The 17,681-nt window shown below is 38.3% G+C and overlaps 1 protein-coding gene across 3 annotated transcripts in view; it reads right to left on the minus strand.

Annotated features, from left to right (window-relative positions):
• Positions 1–17,681, minus strand: part of EXOC2 (exocyst complex component 2) — a 156,927-nt gene that overhangs the window by 62,719 nt on the left and 76,527 nt on the right. For all 3 annotated transcript variants that reach the window (XM_075585813.1, XM_075585815.1, XM_075585814.1), the window contains exons 12-13: positions 6,161–6,286; positions 4,848–4,972 (exon numbers count right to left, since the gene is read on the minus strand). In XM_075585813.1, the coding sequence (XP_075441928.1) occupies positions 4,848–4,972; positions 6,161–6,286 (251 nt within the window). The remainder of the gene's footprint in view (positions 1–4,847; positions 4,973–6,160; positions 6,287–17,681) is intronic.

Genomic DNA, 17,681 nt, shown 5'->3' on the forward strand with positions numbered 1-17,681 from the left:
GCTTCAGCACAGGTGGCTCAATCAAATGATTGAGCCACTTGTGCTGAAACAGGGATTTCCCTCAAATCTGACATGTTGTTGGCCCTTGAGGATTCGTGTTGAGCGTTCATGTCTTTGAGTGTACTGTAATTAATTTGAGATCAACTTGACTGAAATGTAAAGGTGTGAAGCATGGCACAGTAGTGTAAATGCCCAATTTCAAGATGATTTTAGAAGCAGAAACTTGAATGCAAAGAAAAACAACTAGGCCCATACTCGACTTTAGTGTAGTCTAATATTATGCCTATAACCGATTTCCTCTTGTAACTTATTTGTAGCAATGTAAAATTCCCAAAACGTCTCATATGGTGCATAGTACATTTTGAATTCTTCATACTAATCGTCTCTCAATTTATGGTGTCATTCCTGCATTATTTAGGTTATCATTCATATGCTGTAATCAAGACATTTTTTATTCTAGAATGTAACTAATACACAGTGTTCAGTCTCGCTCCTCTTAATAAGTACCTTCTTCAAAGGGACTGGGGAGAGAGGTAGGACATTGTGCCAATGAAACTATCTCATACACACAATTATTCCACACTTTCCCACCTGAAACCATTCTGAATATATGTATGTAAAGAGAGAAGGAAATGGAGAGATAGAGAGATTGTATGTGAAAAGAAAGGAGTTTGTGGTTAAGTGTGTGAGTGAATATGAGAGAGTCTTTAGTTGTAGTTGACTTTGAATAGATGTGCGTGTATGACTCATGACTGTGGTTGACTAATGTGGGTGTGTATGTTCAGCTTGCTGGGTGTGAACATAGCACTGGTGGTATTAAAGACATCAGCACGCAATCTTTTGGCCAATTTATCACCAGATAAAGTCTGTAGCTTGTTATCCGTGAAAACCTCCAATAGATGGGTTTTCATACTTATGGTAACTCATGATGCCAGTAATGGATTGAAAGTACACTTAGTTGGACGCCTTGTGTAGTGCAATAATTTTAAAACCATGGGTTTCTTGGTGTACCTGGAAGGGAGGAAAATGGCTAATTCTCTTGCTGTTAACTTGAATTCTTAAAGACCCTCAATGCCAGTGAAAAAAGAACGAGAGTGAGTCCTGCCCAGTGGGGGAACGTTGTATTGACATTGAGGGACTGGAAGAAAAGGAATGAACGAAAAGCGATAGTCCCTTTTCTCTCGTCTTCCCTCATATACCAGTATATTAAAGAATGGGAACATACCAAAGCAGTCCCCTTTTCAAGCCGGGAGAAAAAAAATAGATAATTCATAGCATAAAAATCTTCAAAGAGAGAAAAACATCAAAGTGCACATGGCTCTGAGCAAACAGCAGGGCAAGTATGCATGGCAAGCATCCCAGAGGAAAGCGGCAGAGCAAGCAGCCCCCGAGCAAGCGGAAGGGCAAGCAGCCCCAAGCATGCGGAAGGGCAAGCAGCCCGAAGCAAGACGCAGAGCAACTACCTATGAGCAACAGCAAAGCATGCTAAGCAGCTTCACATAGAGCCATGCGGCTTCAGCAGGGCTCATAGGCTGCAGGGTAGAGGCCAAATTAGTATTCAATACGTGTAATACAATCAGCCTACCGGACAGAAGGTGACCATAGGCAAGGTCAGGAACAACCTGCTTCTGAAGCACTCATACCAACATAGAGGAGTTATGCTTATCCTGCTTTAACTTTAGCAGCATAGATTTAGGAGGCACTGCTTGTTGAAAAATACCTTGAATGGAAGGGGCATTTAATTTTAGCACAATTCAGGACCATGAGCAAGCCCACACCTTCTTGCTTCCAACTGGCCAAACAAATCCATTGGGCAAAACGTATACTTGGCCCAGTAAGATGAAAGTCTGAAGGCGCGTCGTACCATGATGTATCAGAAAATAAACTAATCCTGTCAGCATTAACTGGTAGGACAAATATAACTGCCATTAGGAGAGCAGTGGCTCGTGGAACTGGATACGTTTGTTCTACACCTGACTGGGCAGGGCTTATAGCCCCCTTTGTTTGTACTGGTATGGGAGGAGTAAATAGAGAAATGTGTCTGATTATAAATAAAAGAACTATTGAACATTTTTACTATTTGCTCTCTTGGTTATTTTGATGTGGTCAGTCAATTATCCTTTATTATGATTCACTAAACATATGTTAAAACAACTATGTATCTGTTCATGCTCCTCTGCAACAAGTTATCAGTCAGGTAGACCTTTGGTAAAGCTAGACCGTTTAAATGTGTTTACAAAAATGCAGATACAATATGAACATATAATAGAGAATAACCTGTTACCATGTGGGTTCTTTGACTCGAACTGCCTTTTATTAGATGTGCCACCTAATAAATGTCACTGACAAATGCTTTGAGACGATGGGTGAGATTTAAGTGGTGGCCACGCTGTACAACATCGTGCGGCCCATTACGGCGTAGCACTGCTCAGAAAACACAGCCCTACTGTGCGTCATATAAGAAGCAGCAAGATGACAGTAACAAACTTTCCAATGTTTATTGGTGTAAACATGAGCAAAATATCACCCGTACATCTCTAACGTAAAATATATCTGCCTTTTTACTCTCCCTCAAACATATATGTGTTCATGGTTTGCATCTCCTTGCTGTTTCACAAAACAAAGTTATGAACAAGGGTCGAGTGAGAAATAACCGTTGCTTAATGGGTTCATTGAATTTGGACAAAAAATGCAATAAGGCAGAGTTTGCCAAACGAGATACAAGTAGAGCTCTACTCACAAGTTTCTTAGTGCAGTATCTTCCATTTATTTAAAGAGGAGTAATGAATGCACCGTTTCGGGTCCCATATGGACATTTCATCCCCTGATGAAAGGTCTGTATGGGATGTGAAACGTTGCATTCATCACTGCTCTTTAAAAAAGACTTATGTACTCTAGTATCGTACTGTACTTCATTTAAAATATCACATTTTTAATTTCTTGCTGTGTGACTTACTTTGGCTACTTAACTCTACAACACATACAGAAATGAAGGTTTTCAAAAACAACAGTAAAACAAATAAACATGCAATCAATGAATTAATGAAAATTCTGTCTGTATTGATACTGCAAGATTGATAAATGCATGAGACACACGTTAAACTCTCAGACAGTCAAGTATGAGAAAATACAAGTTTTAAGGGTTTTAAAGAGACATGAAAGTAGGTTGTAAACAGAACATGAAACCCGCAAATTTCATGAATCAAGATAGTATTACATTCATTTAGTAAAGTAACTCTTTCCTGCACAGGCAAAACCAAACTTTTTTGTGGTCAGACTAACGGATTCACTTTTTGACTTAACATAGTTGTAAAGGATGCAGCTCACTTAGCAGTTCCAACTGAAAACGGCCATCCCGCTTACTATGCGTGCTTAGGCAGTGCACACGTCATTTATTTGATATTTTTCCACCATCTTGGTGTGCGTGTTGCAATTTAGTTCTAACAGTATAGTAAGCATTACAGTCTAGAGCTGATAGTATTCTAATAATTTATAGCCTCGATACATTTCAGCATTGAACAAAAAGTGCCTACCCCTGGAGATGTGGAATTCTCCTGGTTCATTTCGTGAATGCAGATTTAATCAATGGTAAACGCAATTTTAAAGTTAACTAATAGTTTTGTGAGAACTGTTGCACTTGTGATTTTTTGCAAGTTTTGTCTTGAATATGCACCATTCGTCTACTTTGCAAATGTACAGTGATTGTCTCTAGAGATTCATGTCTCTGTACATACTTAATTCCTTTCAGATGCAAAACCTGTGGCACTAAAAACGTATTGTTAGCCTTCGTTAATGCTACAAGGGCCAAAATGAATAATGGTCATCTGCTCCCATTGGCAAAGAAGATTTGAAAGGTGCACTTCCATTAGTTATACATACCGAAGTGTTACAAAGCAAAAGTGATGGATTAGCTTTTGTAGCATTTCCAAGGTTTATTTCATGGTTGAATGAATTTTAAATAACTTCTACTATACATATGACTCTGTTCGGGGCGTCGATTGGGGCTCCAAAAAGAGAATAAAAGCAAAGCAAAGTAATAAAAAAAAGTAATTAAAGCTGGAAAACACTTTTGGGTTTCAGATTTGGCAAATATACTAAACTGCAAGGGATTTTACTACAAAGTCAGTGATCGGGTAAAAAAAAAACCCCAAACGACATTAAACATGGCAGCCCAATATAAAGATCAAATCACCTTAAACAGGCTGATGGAGAAACACGTGACATCTCTCCCTTTTCTTTGTGTGCTATGTCTTACTCTGTTTCACCAATATCTGGGTTGAAAGACATAGGAAGATCCACAAGGTTTTTTTGTAGTTAAAGGGGAAGTCCCATAGTCGAGGCCCTCTCAAAAAGTTATTTCTAAAGAAACTATTAGTCTAATTGATGCAAATCATTCCGAGAGTGACAAATGGGTTTATTTGTACCCTGGGCAAGTACTTTTTTCCGGGTCCACTAAATTCCTGCTTATTGGCTAATTATGAAATGTTACAAAGGTAACACTTACTGTACACTTGTCCTTGCCTCAATCAGCTACATGAAACCTATTAGACATGCCAGTGCTATCAGTTCACTTTGGTGACAGGTAAGGACTACCTCGTTAAAGGTGAAGTTCTAACTCTTCTCCTGTTCATCAAGGACATACACCTCTCCATAAAATTATCTAGTAGTGTTCATTTCAGTGTAATAGTCAAATATGTCCATTACTGTGCGTGTATTAATTGTCCATTACGATAAAGTCATTCGACCATCCCATACAACCATCCCATGCAGGCACACATTGAATCTGCTAGTTAGTACAATTGATGATGGCATCTTCAAAATGCTTAAAATGAATGTCGGGGGCCTACCTCACTGAAAATGCTGCCGTTCACGTAGGAAATCCAGAGCTTCCAGAAGTTAGGGAGTTGCCCAACAACAACTTTTGTCAGTTTTTCAACAAATGTCACTTGATGTGGTGTTTTGTATCTCCATGCTGAGAAGGAACAACACAAGCAAATTGATCTCTAGTAAATGCGTCACACTAAAATAACATAACATCTAACTGTATGTCTATATACGGCAAGTACACATATAGGATAAGTATCTGTCGTCTAAATTTAGCACACAGTAGGTTGAACTTAATGGATGGATGTCCTTTTTTTTTTCCAACCTCATCTACTCTAAATATATCCATCTAGCCAACTAATATACAAGTAAATGAAGGAAGATCCTCCCCAGCAAGGGGAAGATACTGGCGGCGCACTGCGTATCAGAGCATGCTCGATGCGTTCCAAATGAAGGAAGTATGACGGATGCTGGATCAAAGTATCAAAAAGGGTTTACTGAACGTAGAGCAACATTTAGAAGTAAAAACACAAATCTTGAAGGGAGCCTCTGACGCGTTTCGTGCAGCCCGTGCCATGGACACGAGTGATGCTGGCAGAGCCAAGGTAAGTTTTAGAGTTGCAGAGGTCTCACGCGATCCCCCGGCATTTAATTGAAATGCCTTGGGGAAGAGTGCGGGCCCTCTGCAACCGCCCATTGCCCCCCCAGAGAAATCCAGCGCACTTTGCGCATCGCTAATTTAGGGGACTAACACAAAAGTTCTTCATACATGAAATTATAGTGTAAAGAGGATGTGCACAGGTTTCTTCTTCAACTGTACCGTGTATTACCTTCTATTGTCTTCCAGTCCAATGCATTTTAGTTCTTTGGGACTACATTTATGAACTCAAAAAACAAAGGCTACAATCAATATACTAGATCCATGACCCATTATGGCAACATGTAATTCACTTCCACATCTTATAGAATATGTTGGCCTAACAGCCGGATTCACCTCTTCACACCACAGCTTTCCATTTATCTCTGACAAATAGCATACTTGGCGCATGCCAATTTGTGCTAATCCTCTCAACACTCAACTTAAAGGCTCCCTACAGAGTATATTTCACCCCCTAGCAATTACCTTTACTAGCAGGACCAATACGGCTATTAAAACTTTGACCTACATATGGGCTGTCACTAATCCACCCCCACTACCTTTTACTCCTAAATGCATACATTTGCTTTGCTGCTTCATTGTAAGCACAAGAGATTGCAATTTGTACGAAGTGCACCGAGCCGTATAACCTTCCCCTCCTGTTTTCCCTATTTTCAGATCTATCCTATTCATTCTTACAGTCACTCTGTCCGGACTGGAAGCTGCTGCCTCTCTGCAATGACGCCGTCTGGCTGAGCCTGCCAATTGGAGATGGACGTCCATCATTGTCCAGGTCAAGCAATGGGCTGTGAAGCATTGGGTTCCCTTTATTAAAAAAAAAAAAAAAAAAAAGATGATAAAAGTTGAATTTATTATTACAAGTATTAGTATTTTTATTAAATATTAATGCCGTCGCTAGTGCTGATGCCGTTTCTCTAAAAAACATCACTGTGTACTACAACAAAATGATTGTACCGTTGTACTACATATACTGTATTAGTTGTTCTCATCACTTTCTTGATATTGTCTATGGCTCTTTTAAGAATGGTGCTATGGTGAGGAGATGGGATTCTTCAGTAGAACTACAATTGTAAAAATCTTTTGTACACATTTGCATATTTTAAGAACCCCGATGCAAACCTTTCCTGTGCAATAGCAAAAGATTGCAAATGCTATTTATAAAAAACAAAAAAAAAAAACACACAAAGCAAGGTTGTACTTACTTTTTAATCTCTTCAAACTTTTATGCTACTGTGAGATATTCCAACTTTTTGACAGTCAGAGGAACCAACAATGAATGCAGATCCCTCCGAGAGTAAAATGGTTGAAATATTAGCATGTGTCTTTCATATTTAGCCCTCTGATCACTTAATGAGACACGCAAAAGGTAAATAAGAGCATACTGTAACCCTTTCAGTGCTAGACAGCCTGCAGCACCCAAGTGCCATCAGTCTTCAGGCATATTGACCAAATGTGATCATGTGTAGTAATCACATGGTCACGATCCATCTCCTAATTATGCACTTTGAGCTATATGACCTTTTCTTATGAACAGATCCCATTCAGCACTCTCGGACAGTGGAGGACCCAGTTTCACAGAGAAACTAGCAAAACGGTAATGAAGTTCACTGGACATAAGGGCCACCAGCGTACCTGTCCTTTCAGTGGGCACCATACAGACGCTCAACGGGTTAATTAAACAAAGCAAAAGTCCTTTAAGTGTTCACCCTCATATACATATTTAAAATAATAAATAAAAATAGACTGAAATACACAAAGCATACGTTTTCAAGCAAGTAGTAGTTGAACACTTGTATTTTCTCAGAGGATTAAAGCTTCAGTTCAAGCGACAGTTGTTTTTTTAAGTTATAAAGCAGGGGGTCTCCGGAGCTGAACTGCGTTGATTTCAGCTTCGGGACACCCTGCTTCCCGAGATACTTCCCTCCGTAAGGGTCTCTGTATCTCTCTGCTGTTAACAGAGGACCATTACAAGAATCCAAACTCGCCCAGCTGTAGCTGCTACTGGCACACCCTATGGAGGTTACGTTTCTCGTGAAGCGGGGGTCCCCGGAGCGGAAATGAACGTGGTTCAGCTCCAAATACCCCCAGCTTCAAATCTACTTTAAAAAAAAATAAAAATAAAAACCATGTTGTTTGGACCGCCTTTTTAAGGTATTCCTCACATATGGATGCAGCACTTAGAAGTTATAGGGGCAGAATTGATATATGTTTTAATGATTGTATAATTGATTGTGTGTAGATTATATATTTTTTCGGGTTTTTGGTTTTATACTATCGATATTTTTTTCATCATCTTTTTAGAGTCCTCGTTCTGTTCTTTTTTTCTAACACACAAAGCATACCTACTATATACAACATACTGTAAGCCATGTAACAAATGAAAGTTACCCTTAATGCTGTGTTATTTGTGCTGAATTACTAGTTAACAACCATATTCTACTTGATGCTGAAAGAACTTAATTATGCTCAGTGCATCCAAGCATTCTAATATAATTCCCAGCCTGATAGATATTGTCCTTTTGTACAATATGGCTACAATTGTAGCTTTGTGCTTTTACTTATGTGAAAAGAATAATGTTTTGAAATGTGTTTCTTTTAATAGACCACAAGTGATGTTGTCAAGCAGGGTAATTAATGCAAGACATTGGCACAAAGCAATTAGTTACTATTTAGGGTCTATAAATTCTGACCACAGAGTGTACAGGAAGCTTTGATGTTACTAATGTTACACACTGTGATGAATATAATAAACAATTCGGCTTAAATACGGCAACAGAGATTAATACCTACAAATAAACGCTAAAATACCTACACTAGATACCCCAAGGAAGATTAACAGAGAGTAAAAAAATGCGATAAGATAATTTGCATCCTAATTTTATAGTGCCTACTCCCTTTACCTATTTCCACACAGGAAAGAAACAATTTGATCTGCAAACGTACAACCATTCTACATGTTAGAAGATCACTCTCCCTGTGCAAACTTTACATGGTACACTGAAAAAGATCCAGTTGTCAGGTTCAAGCCAAAGCGAGAACTCTACACTGAGAAAATGCATCATGACGTTATGCCAGTTCCCGGAAGGGAGGTTAACTAGAACTAATTTCTTAATTGGTTGTCTAGTGATTTGAGAAAGTCCAACACAGCAGCAGGGAACTGAGACAACACTTATTCCCCCCAGGACTCATCAAACATCTGGAGTGAATTAGTGTAATGGGGGGGTATTGCATGATTTTAAATGTCCAGAAGAGGGCGCTGCAACACCAAGCTCTGGTCAAATCACAAACAGAACTAATTCAACTTTAATATAGGTTTCATTTTCCCTCCAAAGAAGTAACAGTTTTACTTAGTCATGTAACAGTATACACGTTTTCACCCCAAACAAGATGTGCTCATTTTTTAAAATTCGATAAATATTATTTCTTAGAACAAAGTATACAAAACAACTTCTCATTCAGTCCTACTATAATGTCGTATAAAATCTTAGCCAAGACTGCAAAGCAAGTACACCCACTGCAATGTTTTTCAGGGCTCTGTTAAAGAAAATGATTAAAAAACAAAACGATTCAAATCATGTTTAAACGTAACGGAGTTGTGTATGGTATGTCCCTTGCTAACCCCATTTGCTGCCAAAGGGGCTGGAATACACGACAAAGCAATGCAAGTGAAGGGGCCACGTATAGTTTCACATGCATGAGGCAAAAGCTAGTTCACGTGAAATACAGCAACTCCACCACAATTTGGTATTGTCTTTCCAACTGTCCGCTAGATAGCTCATGAGAAACCGAGTCATTTACATTTCTGCGATGCATATTTGAGCGCATAAGCCTCTCATTCTCTGGTTAGACATTCTGACAGATGTGAAACCAGGTGAACATGTCCATTGTCTTCATGGAAGTGTCTCATACTGAGCTTTCTCACAGCCCACAATTGTTTGAGGGAATTCTGATCCTTAGCCTTGGGACCGTCTGAAGACTTCCTTACCACCCTTAAACACCTTTGAACAGTTTTTCCTGTGCACAGCGGGCCCTTGTCCTGCGCTGCAGCCTGACCACCCACTGTTGCTTGTTGACCAAACATGCAGTGCTTGGAGCTGTGCGGATACAACCAGGATATAGGATTCCTTTTTAAAGAGAGAGAATCATTCACACGCGCATACACATTTCACTCGTCCGAGATGAGAAAACACGGCAGCATAACAAAATCCCCCTAAAATTAAACTTGTGTCAACAGACAAAAAATGTTATTTGATTTTCTCTTGGGCCCAGAAGCTCCGTCTCTGTCAGACTACCCAAAGGGGCCTTCAGGCTGGAAAGAATGAAGGCAAAACATCAGGTCGAATTGTGCTAGTAGACTGAAATCGTTCACCCCTTGCGTTAAAACACTAATACTGTAGAATGCATAATAATTAAGGCATGAATCGGCACTTGCCCAAAAAAGAACATAACATACGGTTTTGTTATTTAAATGGCTACGGATAACATTGTCTCACAATTTATTTGTCTCATGTAGTCCTTGCTACGTCTTAGATTTGTTCTCAATTAATGCTCATATAGCGTTATTATGAAACAAACATTATTGTAAGGAATAAAAGCACCTGAACAAACAGCTGGTGGAGGGGTTTCTTCATTATGGGCCATATCTAATCAAGGACTTAAAATAATTTTGCCAAATTACCACCAAATTTACGAAGAAAAGGGATTGCTAAAAATGGTGGGGTAAGCAGTGCATCTGGTATAGAATACAGTCTGCAGAAATGAATGCTTCAGAAGACTAACAAATACACATAGCTCAAAATATTGCATACACTACAGGGGTGGACAACATGTGGTGTGCGGGACTCTCTGCACCTGAAGAAGCAAAAAAGAAGAAAAAAAAAAAATCGTCAGCAAATCGATTACGGAAAGAAACAATACGAAATCCTTAAAATGAAAAAAAAAACACGACAGGGGAAACGTATGAATATTAACATCAATGTTGAGCAACTTTTAACAATTAAAAACATAAAATTAATCAAATCAATTTAAATAATGACGTTAAAATGAAATGTAAGTTATTGCCCATATTTGTTTTGAGAGCGGATGTTTTCGGCAATGAACGTTGTTATAAATAAGCACAGATCTGTAGGGACAGACAGTTATCCACCTCAAACCTCAGTCCTAAAACGATAAACTGTTCCTGAAATGCAAGTTCAGGAATCACATTGAGACATTTTACTTTCAGATTCTTTTTCTTTATTATTATTAGAATTTCATAGTTTTCTCATCTAGGCTCAATCATTTTTTTTTTAATATTATAATGTTTTCATTATCCTTGTTTACTTGTGCCATTACCTTGTTTAGGTTTAGTTATTCATATAAACCAGATGTGGGGAGAGGGGGGGGGGGGAGCGAAGTTGGGCAGCGACCTGACATTAAGTGTGCGCTCGGTTATTGGAATACCAGGAAAAAGGTCGGCCACCCCTGCACTATCACATTCTCACTGAGGTGAATACTTATGTTATTAGGCAAGGCTGACATATAAATGTCAATTTTTGTCAGCGTTAATTAATAAAATATCATTTATATATACAGTAATCAGAATTCCCATGGAACGATCCGCAATATTACAAAATACATTGTATGCCTAAAAAGTGGCACATGGATATGCTGCGGCACTACAGGACAACATTAATAAATACTTAATGGTAGTACTTCACATAAAAATTAGGCCAGAACATACTAATCATTGGTAATACTAATGCATGATAAATGTCAGCTGAATCCCATTAAATGTTGAGTTGCATGCATTTCAACGTATGTTTTTAGATCTAATATTTATTATTGGTATTATTAATATCAATTATTGCCGTTTAGTAAACTTGACCCCATGTATGTAAGTTTTAATTAAATGAGACAATTTAATAGGTGGGTAAAGGTGAATTCACACTTGCTTGGAAAGTTTAAATCCGTTGTGACATCCCTAGCTACATCACTAATATCCTAAAGGATCATGTCACTGGAGTTTACTCGAAAAACTACAAGCTATACTAATATAAACTCATCTAGCCCCAAATAAGAGGCGAGAGGTCAGCAGGAGGTTTGTAGAATGTCTTGTGTACAGTTGGCAGATGAGAAGTTGGTAGTAAAACTTGCCACGTGTGTCTACTAAGCTACTGGGTAAATTGGTAGTTGCCGGGTCAATAGGCATATGCCTTTAAGAGTGCTAATAATCAATTACAATCATCGACATACTAACGTGTTGCAAAGACCCAGTTAAGCTGGAGCTTCGTAGAGAAAAGTGAGTCAAGCTGTAACTATCAGTCATCACTGTCTGAATACCACTGACCTGAAATTGGAGGCAGTTTCCAGAATGAATCTAATTTCCCACACGCAGCCCCGTCTTAGAACATTAGAAAATATACTATATACTAAGATTAAAGAAAGTAAAAATGCACCTCATTTACAGACAAGAAGCAAAAAATGATGGCAGGAGTAGCATTTATCCCATCTGTGAGTTAAGAGACGTGTCTTGTAATATTTATATTAAGCTATTGTGACAATAGTATTACATCTTACGAAACAGCAAATAAAACATTACTTGTGTGCACATTCACACGTCTTAGACAGGTCTGTAACCCTGCCTTTCCCCATTATCTCTTAGCGTACAGTGCGCACACTGCAGCTTGGGATTCTGGGTAATGTCATGCAAATGAGCACTCTAAGTTCAGCTTTTGCTTCTTAACCAGTTTAACATGGACCCTATAAGCTTATGCCTGCCGCATTATGAAACAGAAGCTGTGGGACCTACAAGCAATGGTTGATGTTTCAAAAAGAGAGAAAAAAGCTCTTCTAAAGTGGTTATGGAAATATGGAAATAAATCCATCTTTAACACTGACCACTAGCTTACATAAAGGTCTCCTTAACATGTTTCATCTCGTTTCCCATGCTCCTTATTCCCATTCATTTCATCATCATCACTACTCAAAGCAATCTTTATTAAATTCTAGAACACAACTGTATATAAATCTATAAAAAAAAATTAAAAAAAACTTTATATATTAAATTATATGCTTGAAAAGGAAATTACATATGTAAACCACGTATGTTTCTGTTCTTCACTTAAAAATATATTACTTCTATGCTGTAATTTAGAATTTGCTAGGGCTGCATTATAAATTCAATATAATCATTCAAAATTAAAACAGCATTTTTAAAATGGAAACCTAGCAGTAAATGCACACATTGGTAACAAGCATGAAAGCATCACTATTATGCAGTTTACACAATTACATTTTAATTCATATCAACCTATTAGGGCTCAGAGTAGCTTGCACTGTCAGAAGAACATTTTTACTAAGCCTGGGGGATGTGGTTTAGACATGAAATGGCTCCCAGCTGGAAGAAGCCTTTTTCCAGATGTACAGTAAGTGAGGGCAAATGAAAGGGAGCCAGTTGCTTGGATAACATGTTGAAAAGGCCCTTTTGACATCAGCCTCACTGCCTGTGTCTAATGTAATAAATATAGGTCTATTCATGGCAAGGTGACCAGAGTCCTACGATATATGTACGCAGTGAGACATCCATGCATCCAACTCCTTTCCACTACATACAGCGGTGGCTAGATTAGCTACAGTACACAAGATATATTCTTATCAGACTTGTCAAACTAATATAGTACTAAAGGGCTATCTTACATGCCTGTTAATAAATGTATATTGTAGTTTTTAAAGGGAAAAGTAAAATATGGTGCTGTGATTTTGTGTTTTCCTCCCAAATTCTTTGAGTGACTGAGAAGATGTTCATACCAATAGTCAATTAGTGGTCACCATACATATACCTGGTATCATGTTTAGCTACATATATGAACAGAAATACTAGAGTGAAAAAACGACTTGTGGTTTAGTGCTTCAGTTTATAATGCAACAGCTAAGCATGTCATCCTCTATGTACTTTCTATGGTAATTTCTAATTAACCTGCGCACACCCTGACTCGTTAAAACGTGCAGCTGGGATGTATATTTAGATGATGCACCAGCTTGCAGACAGAACACGCAAAAAGCAGCTAAAGCCTACACCTAGAGAAGCGATTCAGTTGAATGGTGAGTCTGGGATTTAATCAGCATGTTGGACTACAAGATCTGGCAAATGTTACTGAAAATTCAAAAAGTACTGTATGAACTGTTTCTGGACTGTAAAGTTGTTGCAAATCCTGCTAACGGATGTCAGTAGGGGGTTAAAGTGGAGTGCTTTTCCTGGAAGGAATAATAGCAGAGACGCTGCTCTAATTTTCGATCTGGTTTAAGGAGGTGAACACTGCAGTGAGAAAGAAAATCATTTTTTTCCTCTGTACTGTATATACTTTACATTCAAATTCAAAGTTTCCAAAACGTACAAAAGACTACAATAACTGCATAAAGAAAGGTTAACTTATGTTATCACTGGAGAGTATTATCTGTGCGGTGTTGTTTTTACAAGGTATATATCCAGCTCCCCATTTCCATTAATGACTCTTCCACTCACAACAGCAACACCTAATCCTGAATTCTTAACCCGCTCAGTGCCAAGGGGCCTGCAACACACTTATTTAATGAACTGTATTTTGTTTCCTGTAGGTACTAAACTTCATTTGGAATTTTACCCCCCAATTTTTTTCCCTCATTTCACTTTAACATCAAGCAGAAAAATGACAAGGTACAAACATCTTCCATGCGATTCTAAATGCAGAGTTACTTTGCACAATTCATAAACATATACTTGTGAAGTACCCCCGCTACAGCTTTTGAATGTGAATTGAGGAAGTGGTGCTGCAAGGGGCAAATAGGGTGATGTACTAAAAGACGGACAGAACCCCTGTAGATAGCACTCTTTTCCGGTGTGAGATGATGATTGAATTAAAATTACTTTATTTCGCTGATTATTAGCCTTGACAAAGCACATTCGCGAAACGCGCGCATCGGCACCACGTGACCACGTGCACGCGCGGAGCCCATGTTCACAGACGCTGACTCAGTGTACCTTAGGAAAGTCAGCGTGGCTCTGCTCCTGCACAATTACGGGCTTATCATGGACCTGACGGTCTCAAGAGCCAATGTTAGGAACGGCACAATCTATATCTGGCAGCCTATTATTTCAATAAAAGGGATACCTAAATGCAAGCATCCTACTACAGCATTGAGCTTAAAGGATACAATTTAGCTAGCAAACGGCACCCTATCCAGTCATTAACCTCTGGAGTGCCAGTCTATCATCCCATATGGAGTAGTACTGCACCCATTAGGGAAAGGTCTTATACAGATGACCAGTATTTTCACCCTACAAGGAGCAGCACTTAGCAGATAACTCTGTATCAGAATATACAGGAGTTTCAGCAGTGCCACTACTTTCACCAGTAATTTATGAATACTAGTGTTAACTATAGATCTGCTACTACAGATCCGGAGTTCACACGTTATAACAGAACAACCATCTTGCACTTATACACCAACAATTCCACTGTTGGTGTAAGAGGACACCATTGGGTGCACAACAACCTAGATTTGCAATTCACAAATCAACATTATACTACTGACTGCAATAGATAGCAGCAAAGTAAAGGTTACTGTGTTAGCGCACCTATTAGTATTCAGTTACTGTGGCACTACATATATGGTCCTAATTACCGTTCCTACTATCATATCAATCTCTAGTATATCACTCTATATAAGGGACACTAGGGCCAGTGAATATCCTAACACTGGACATTAACATCATCCACATACTTCTCTGGAACCACTAATTTCAAGAGTTGGCAGAACTTGGTACTATTTAATAATTGTTTTAACCCCATTGTTTTAATTAAGTTGTTTAATAAATAAAGTAATTTTAATTCAATCATCATCTCACACCGGAAAAGAATGCTATCTACAGGGGTTCTGTCCGTCTTTTAGTACATCACAATTCATAAACAATCAACTTACAAAAGAATGTAGTGGTGGGACCCTTTTTCAAGTAATTACAATGTAGTATTTAAGATGTCTGACTGGGGTAAAAGACTAGCCAAAGCTAGAAAAATAAAGCATATCGTCCTATTAATATTACTACAAATGGCTTAGTCCTCAGAGTAGTCTTCCTTTTGGAGTTACTAGGCTACTGGTTGAAAACTTCTGGTTACCACTAAGAATACATGATACTAACTTTGCAACTTTGAGTGATTTGGACTCATTTGGAAACACAAATAGACTCATTGACTATAAATGCGTTTCACCTTTTTTTTTTTTTTTAAACTCCTTCAAGTCAAAAGAAGAAAAAAAAAACCACTTTCTGGGGCTGTCCAACTAAATCTCACTAATTTGGATACTTAGCCTCGACAGCTATGCTGTAAAGCAGGGGTGGGCAACTCCCGTCCTCAATGGCCAGCTACAGCTCAGGTTTTAAGGATGTCCCTGCTTCAGCACAGGTGGGTCCAGTGGGAGAAGAGGGCTCCCAGAGCAAGATTTCCATAATCTACATCTCTTCAATAGAAAATCCTCTTTATCACTTAAAATATATATATATATATTTTCTTATTTATGGGAAGATAACTGCCATAAGCGAGGGTGGATTGGAAGTACATCGATAGAGATGTGACAATTCCTGACCATGATGCGCTCAGTGTATTGCAGAGTGCACCTGACCGTGTTTTGTATGTTTTTACTATTACTATCTGTCAGTAACATTGACTTTTTTAGTATGACATAAAACTGATGATGTGTTAGTGGGTTTGACTCTAGATTTGTGGTGTTCAGCTATTGTCCTTCAGACCTCTCACAAATTACCGCACGTAACCAGAGCAAGCTCAGAATGAGATTAATCAACATACACCCTAGTCTAGGGGCGGCTCACTCCAGTCCTTAAGGGCCCCCAACAGACCAGGTTTTCAGGATATCCCTGCTTTAGCACAGGTGGCTCAATCATTTTAACTGAGCCACTGATTGAGCACCTGTGCTAAAGCAGGGCTATTGTGAAAACCTGTCCTGTTGGTGGCCCTTGAGGACTGGAGTTGCCCATCCCTGCTCTAAAGTGTGTATTATGGTGCAGGGGTTAACGTCATAGTGAGCATAGGTAGGTGCAGTGAGCATATCTGTGTTTGTCAGAATAAGTGTATGTCATGCCAGAAATGGAATCCCAATGAAAGATTTAATTCAGGGTCTATGAGAATAGCCACCTTGTAACCTACATCTGCTTATGAAATGTCTTGTCGTATATAGGAAAAACATTTTTTGGGGGGGGGGGGGTTGTGGGTTCTTAATGTTGGGCCCCCTGCTTTGCAAACATTGATCACTGTGTCTGGTCACAAAACGATAGAAATTACTAGATGGAATGCAACTTGCATCAATTGCTATGGGTTGCAAACCAAGGATTCCAAATGAATTCCTAGTTACTTTTTGCTAATTAGAAGTTGTAATCCTCTTTAAAGATTATATGCCACTCATAAACTGAGAATTCAAAACCTTTTACACATTATGAGTATATAAGGTTTTCATAAAATAGCATTTTTTTGTATGCATATTCAGTTTACTGACATAAGTCTAAATTGGTATTATTATTTTTTTTTTTAACTTTTATCATAATTATAGTAACTTAAATATCAAATGTTTCACTTTATGTTAAATTCATTGTATAGGATCTATGTTACATGATAATAAATACCATTTTCTAAATTGGTCAGGTTTGTGGGCTGATTCTACATGAATTTAGTAGAACAATACAATCATTTTATAGAAGCAAAGGTAATTTGTAGCACCTCCAGTACTGCGCCTGAAATTCACAGCTCTGAAGGGTGCATTTGCATCCCCTCCAGCTCTGAGGTTTACAAAAAGCAGAAAACAAACAAGTAAAATACTGTAGATTATTTAATTTAATCAACTAGCCAATATTATCACCGTTAAATAATTATATTTTAAAGTAGCAGTCCCCCCAAAAACTAAAATGAGGTCATATCCAGATAGATATAGATCAGCACACCATAAACTAACTTTTCTTCTTTTAAAACCTTGATTTGAGCTTTGAGTTTTTACTGCTCTATTATTTCCCTGGCATTGGCTGTTAACATGTCAACCTCTTTTGTCTTGTGAACGACAGTGGCCATTTTAAACTCCCAGTGAGGCTAATTTTCAAAATTCAACTACAGAATAAAATGTTAAAAAAAAAAAAGAAGTGGGATTGCTATAAAAAGCAACAAAAGAACTTAACAATTGT

This window comes from Ascaphus truei, chromosome 2 (assembly GCF_040206685.1).
Source record: "Ascaphus truei isolate aAscTru1 chromosome 2, aAscTru1.hap1, whole genome shotgun sequence".
Taxonomy (NCBI): Eukaryota; Metazoa; Chordata; class Amphibia; order Anura; family Ascaphidae; genus Ascaphus; species Ascaphus truei.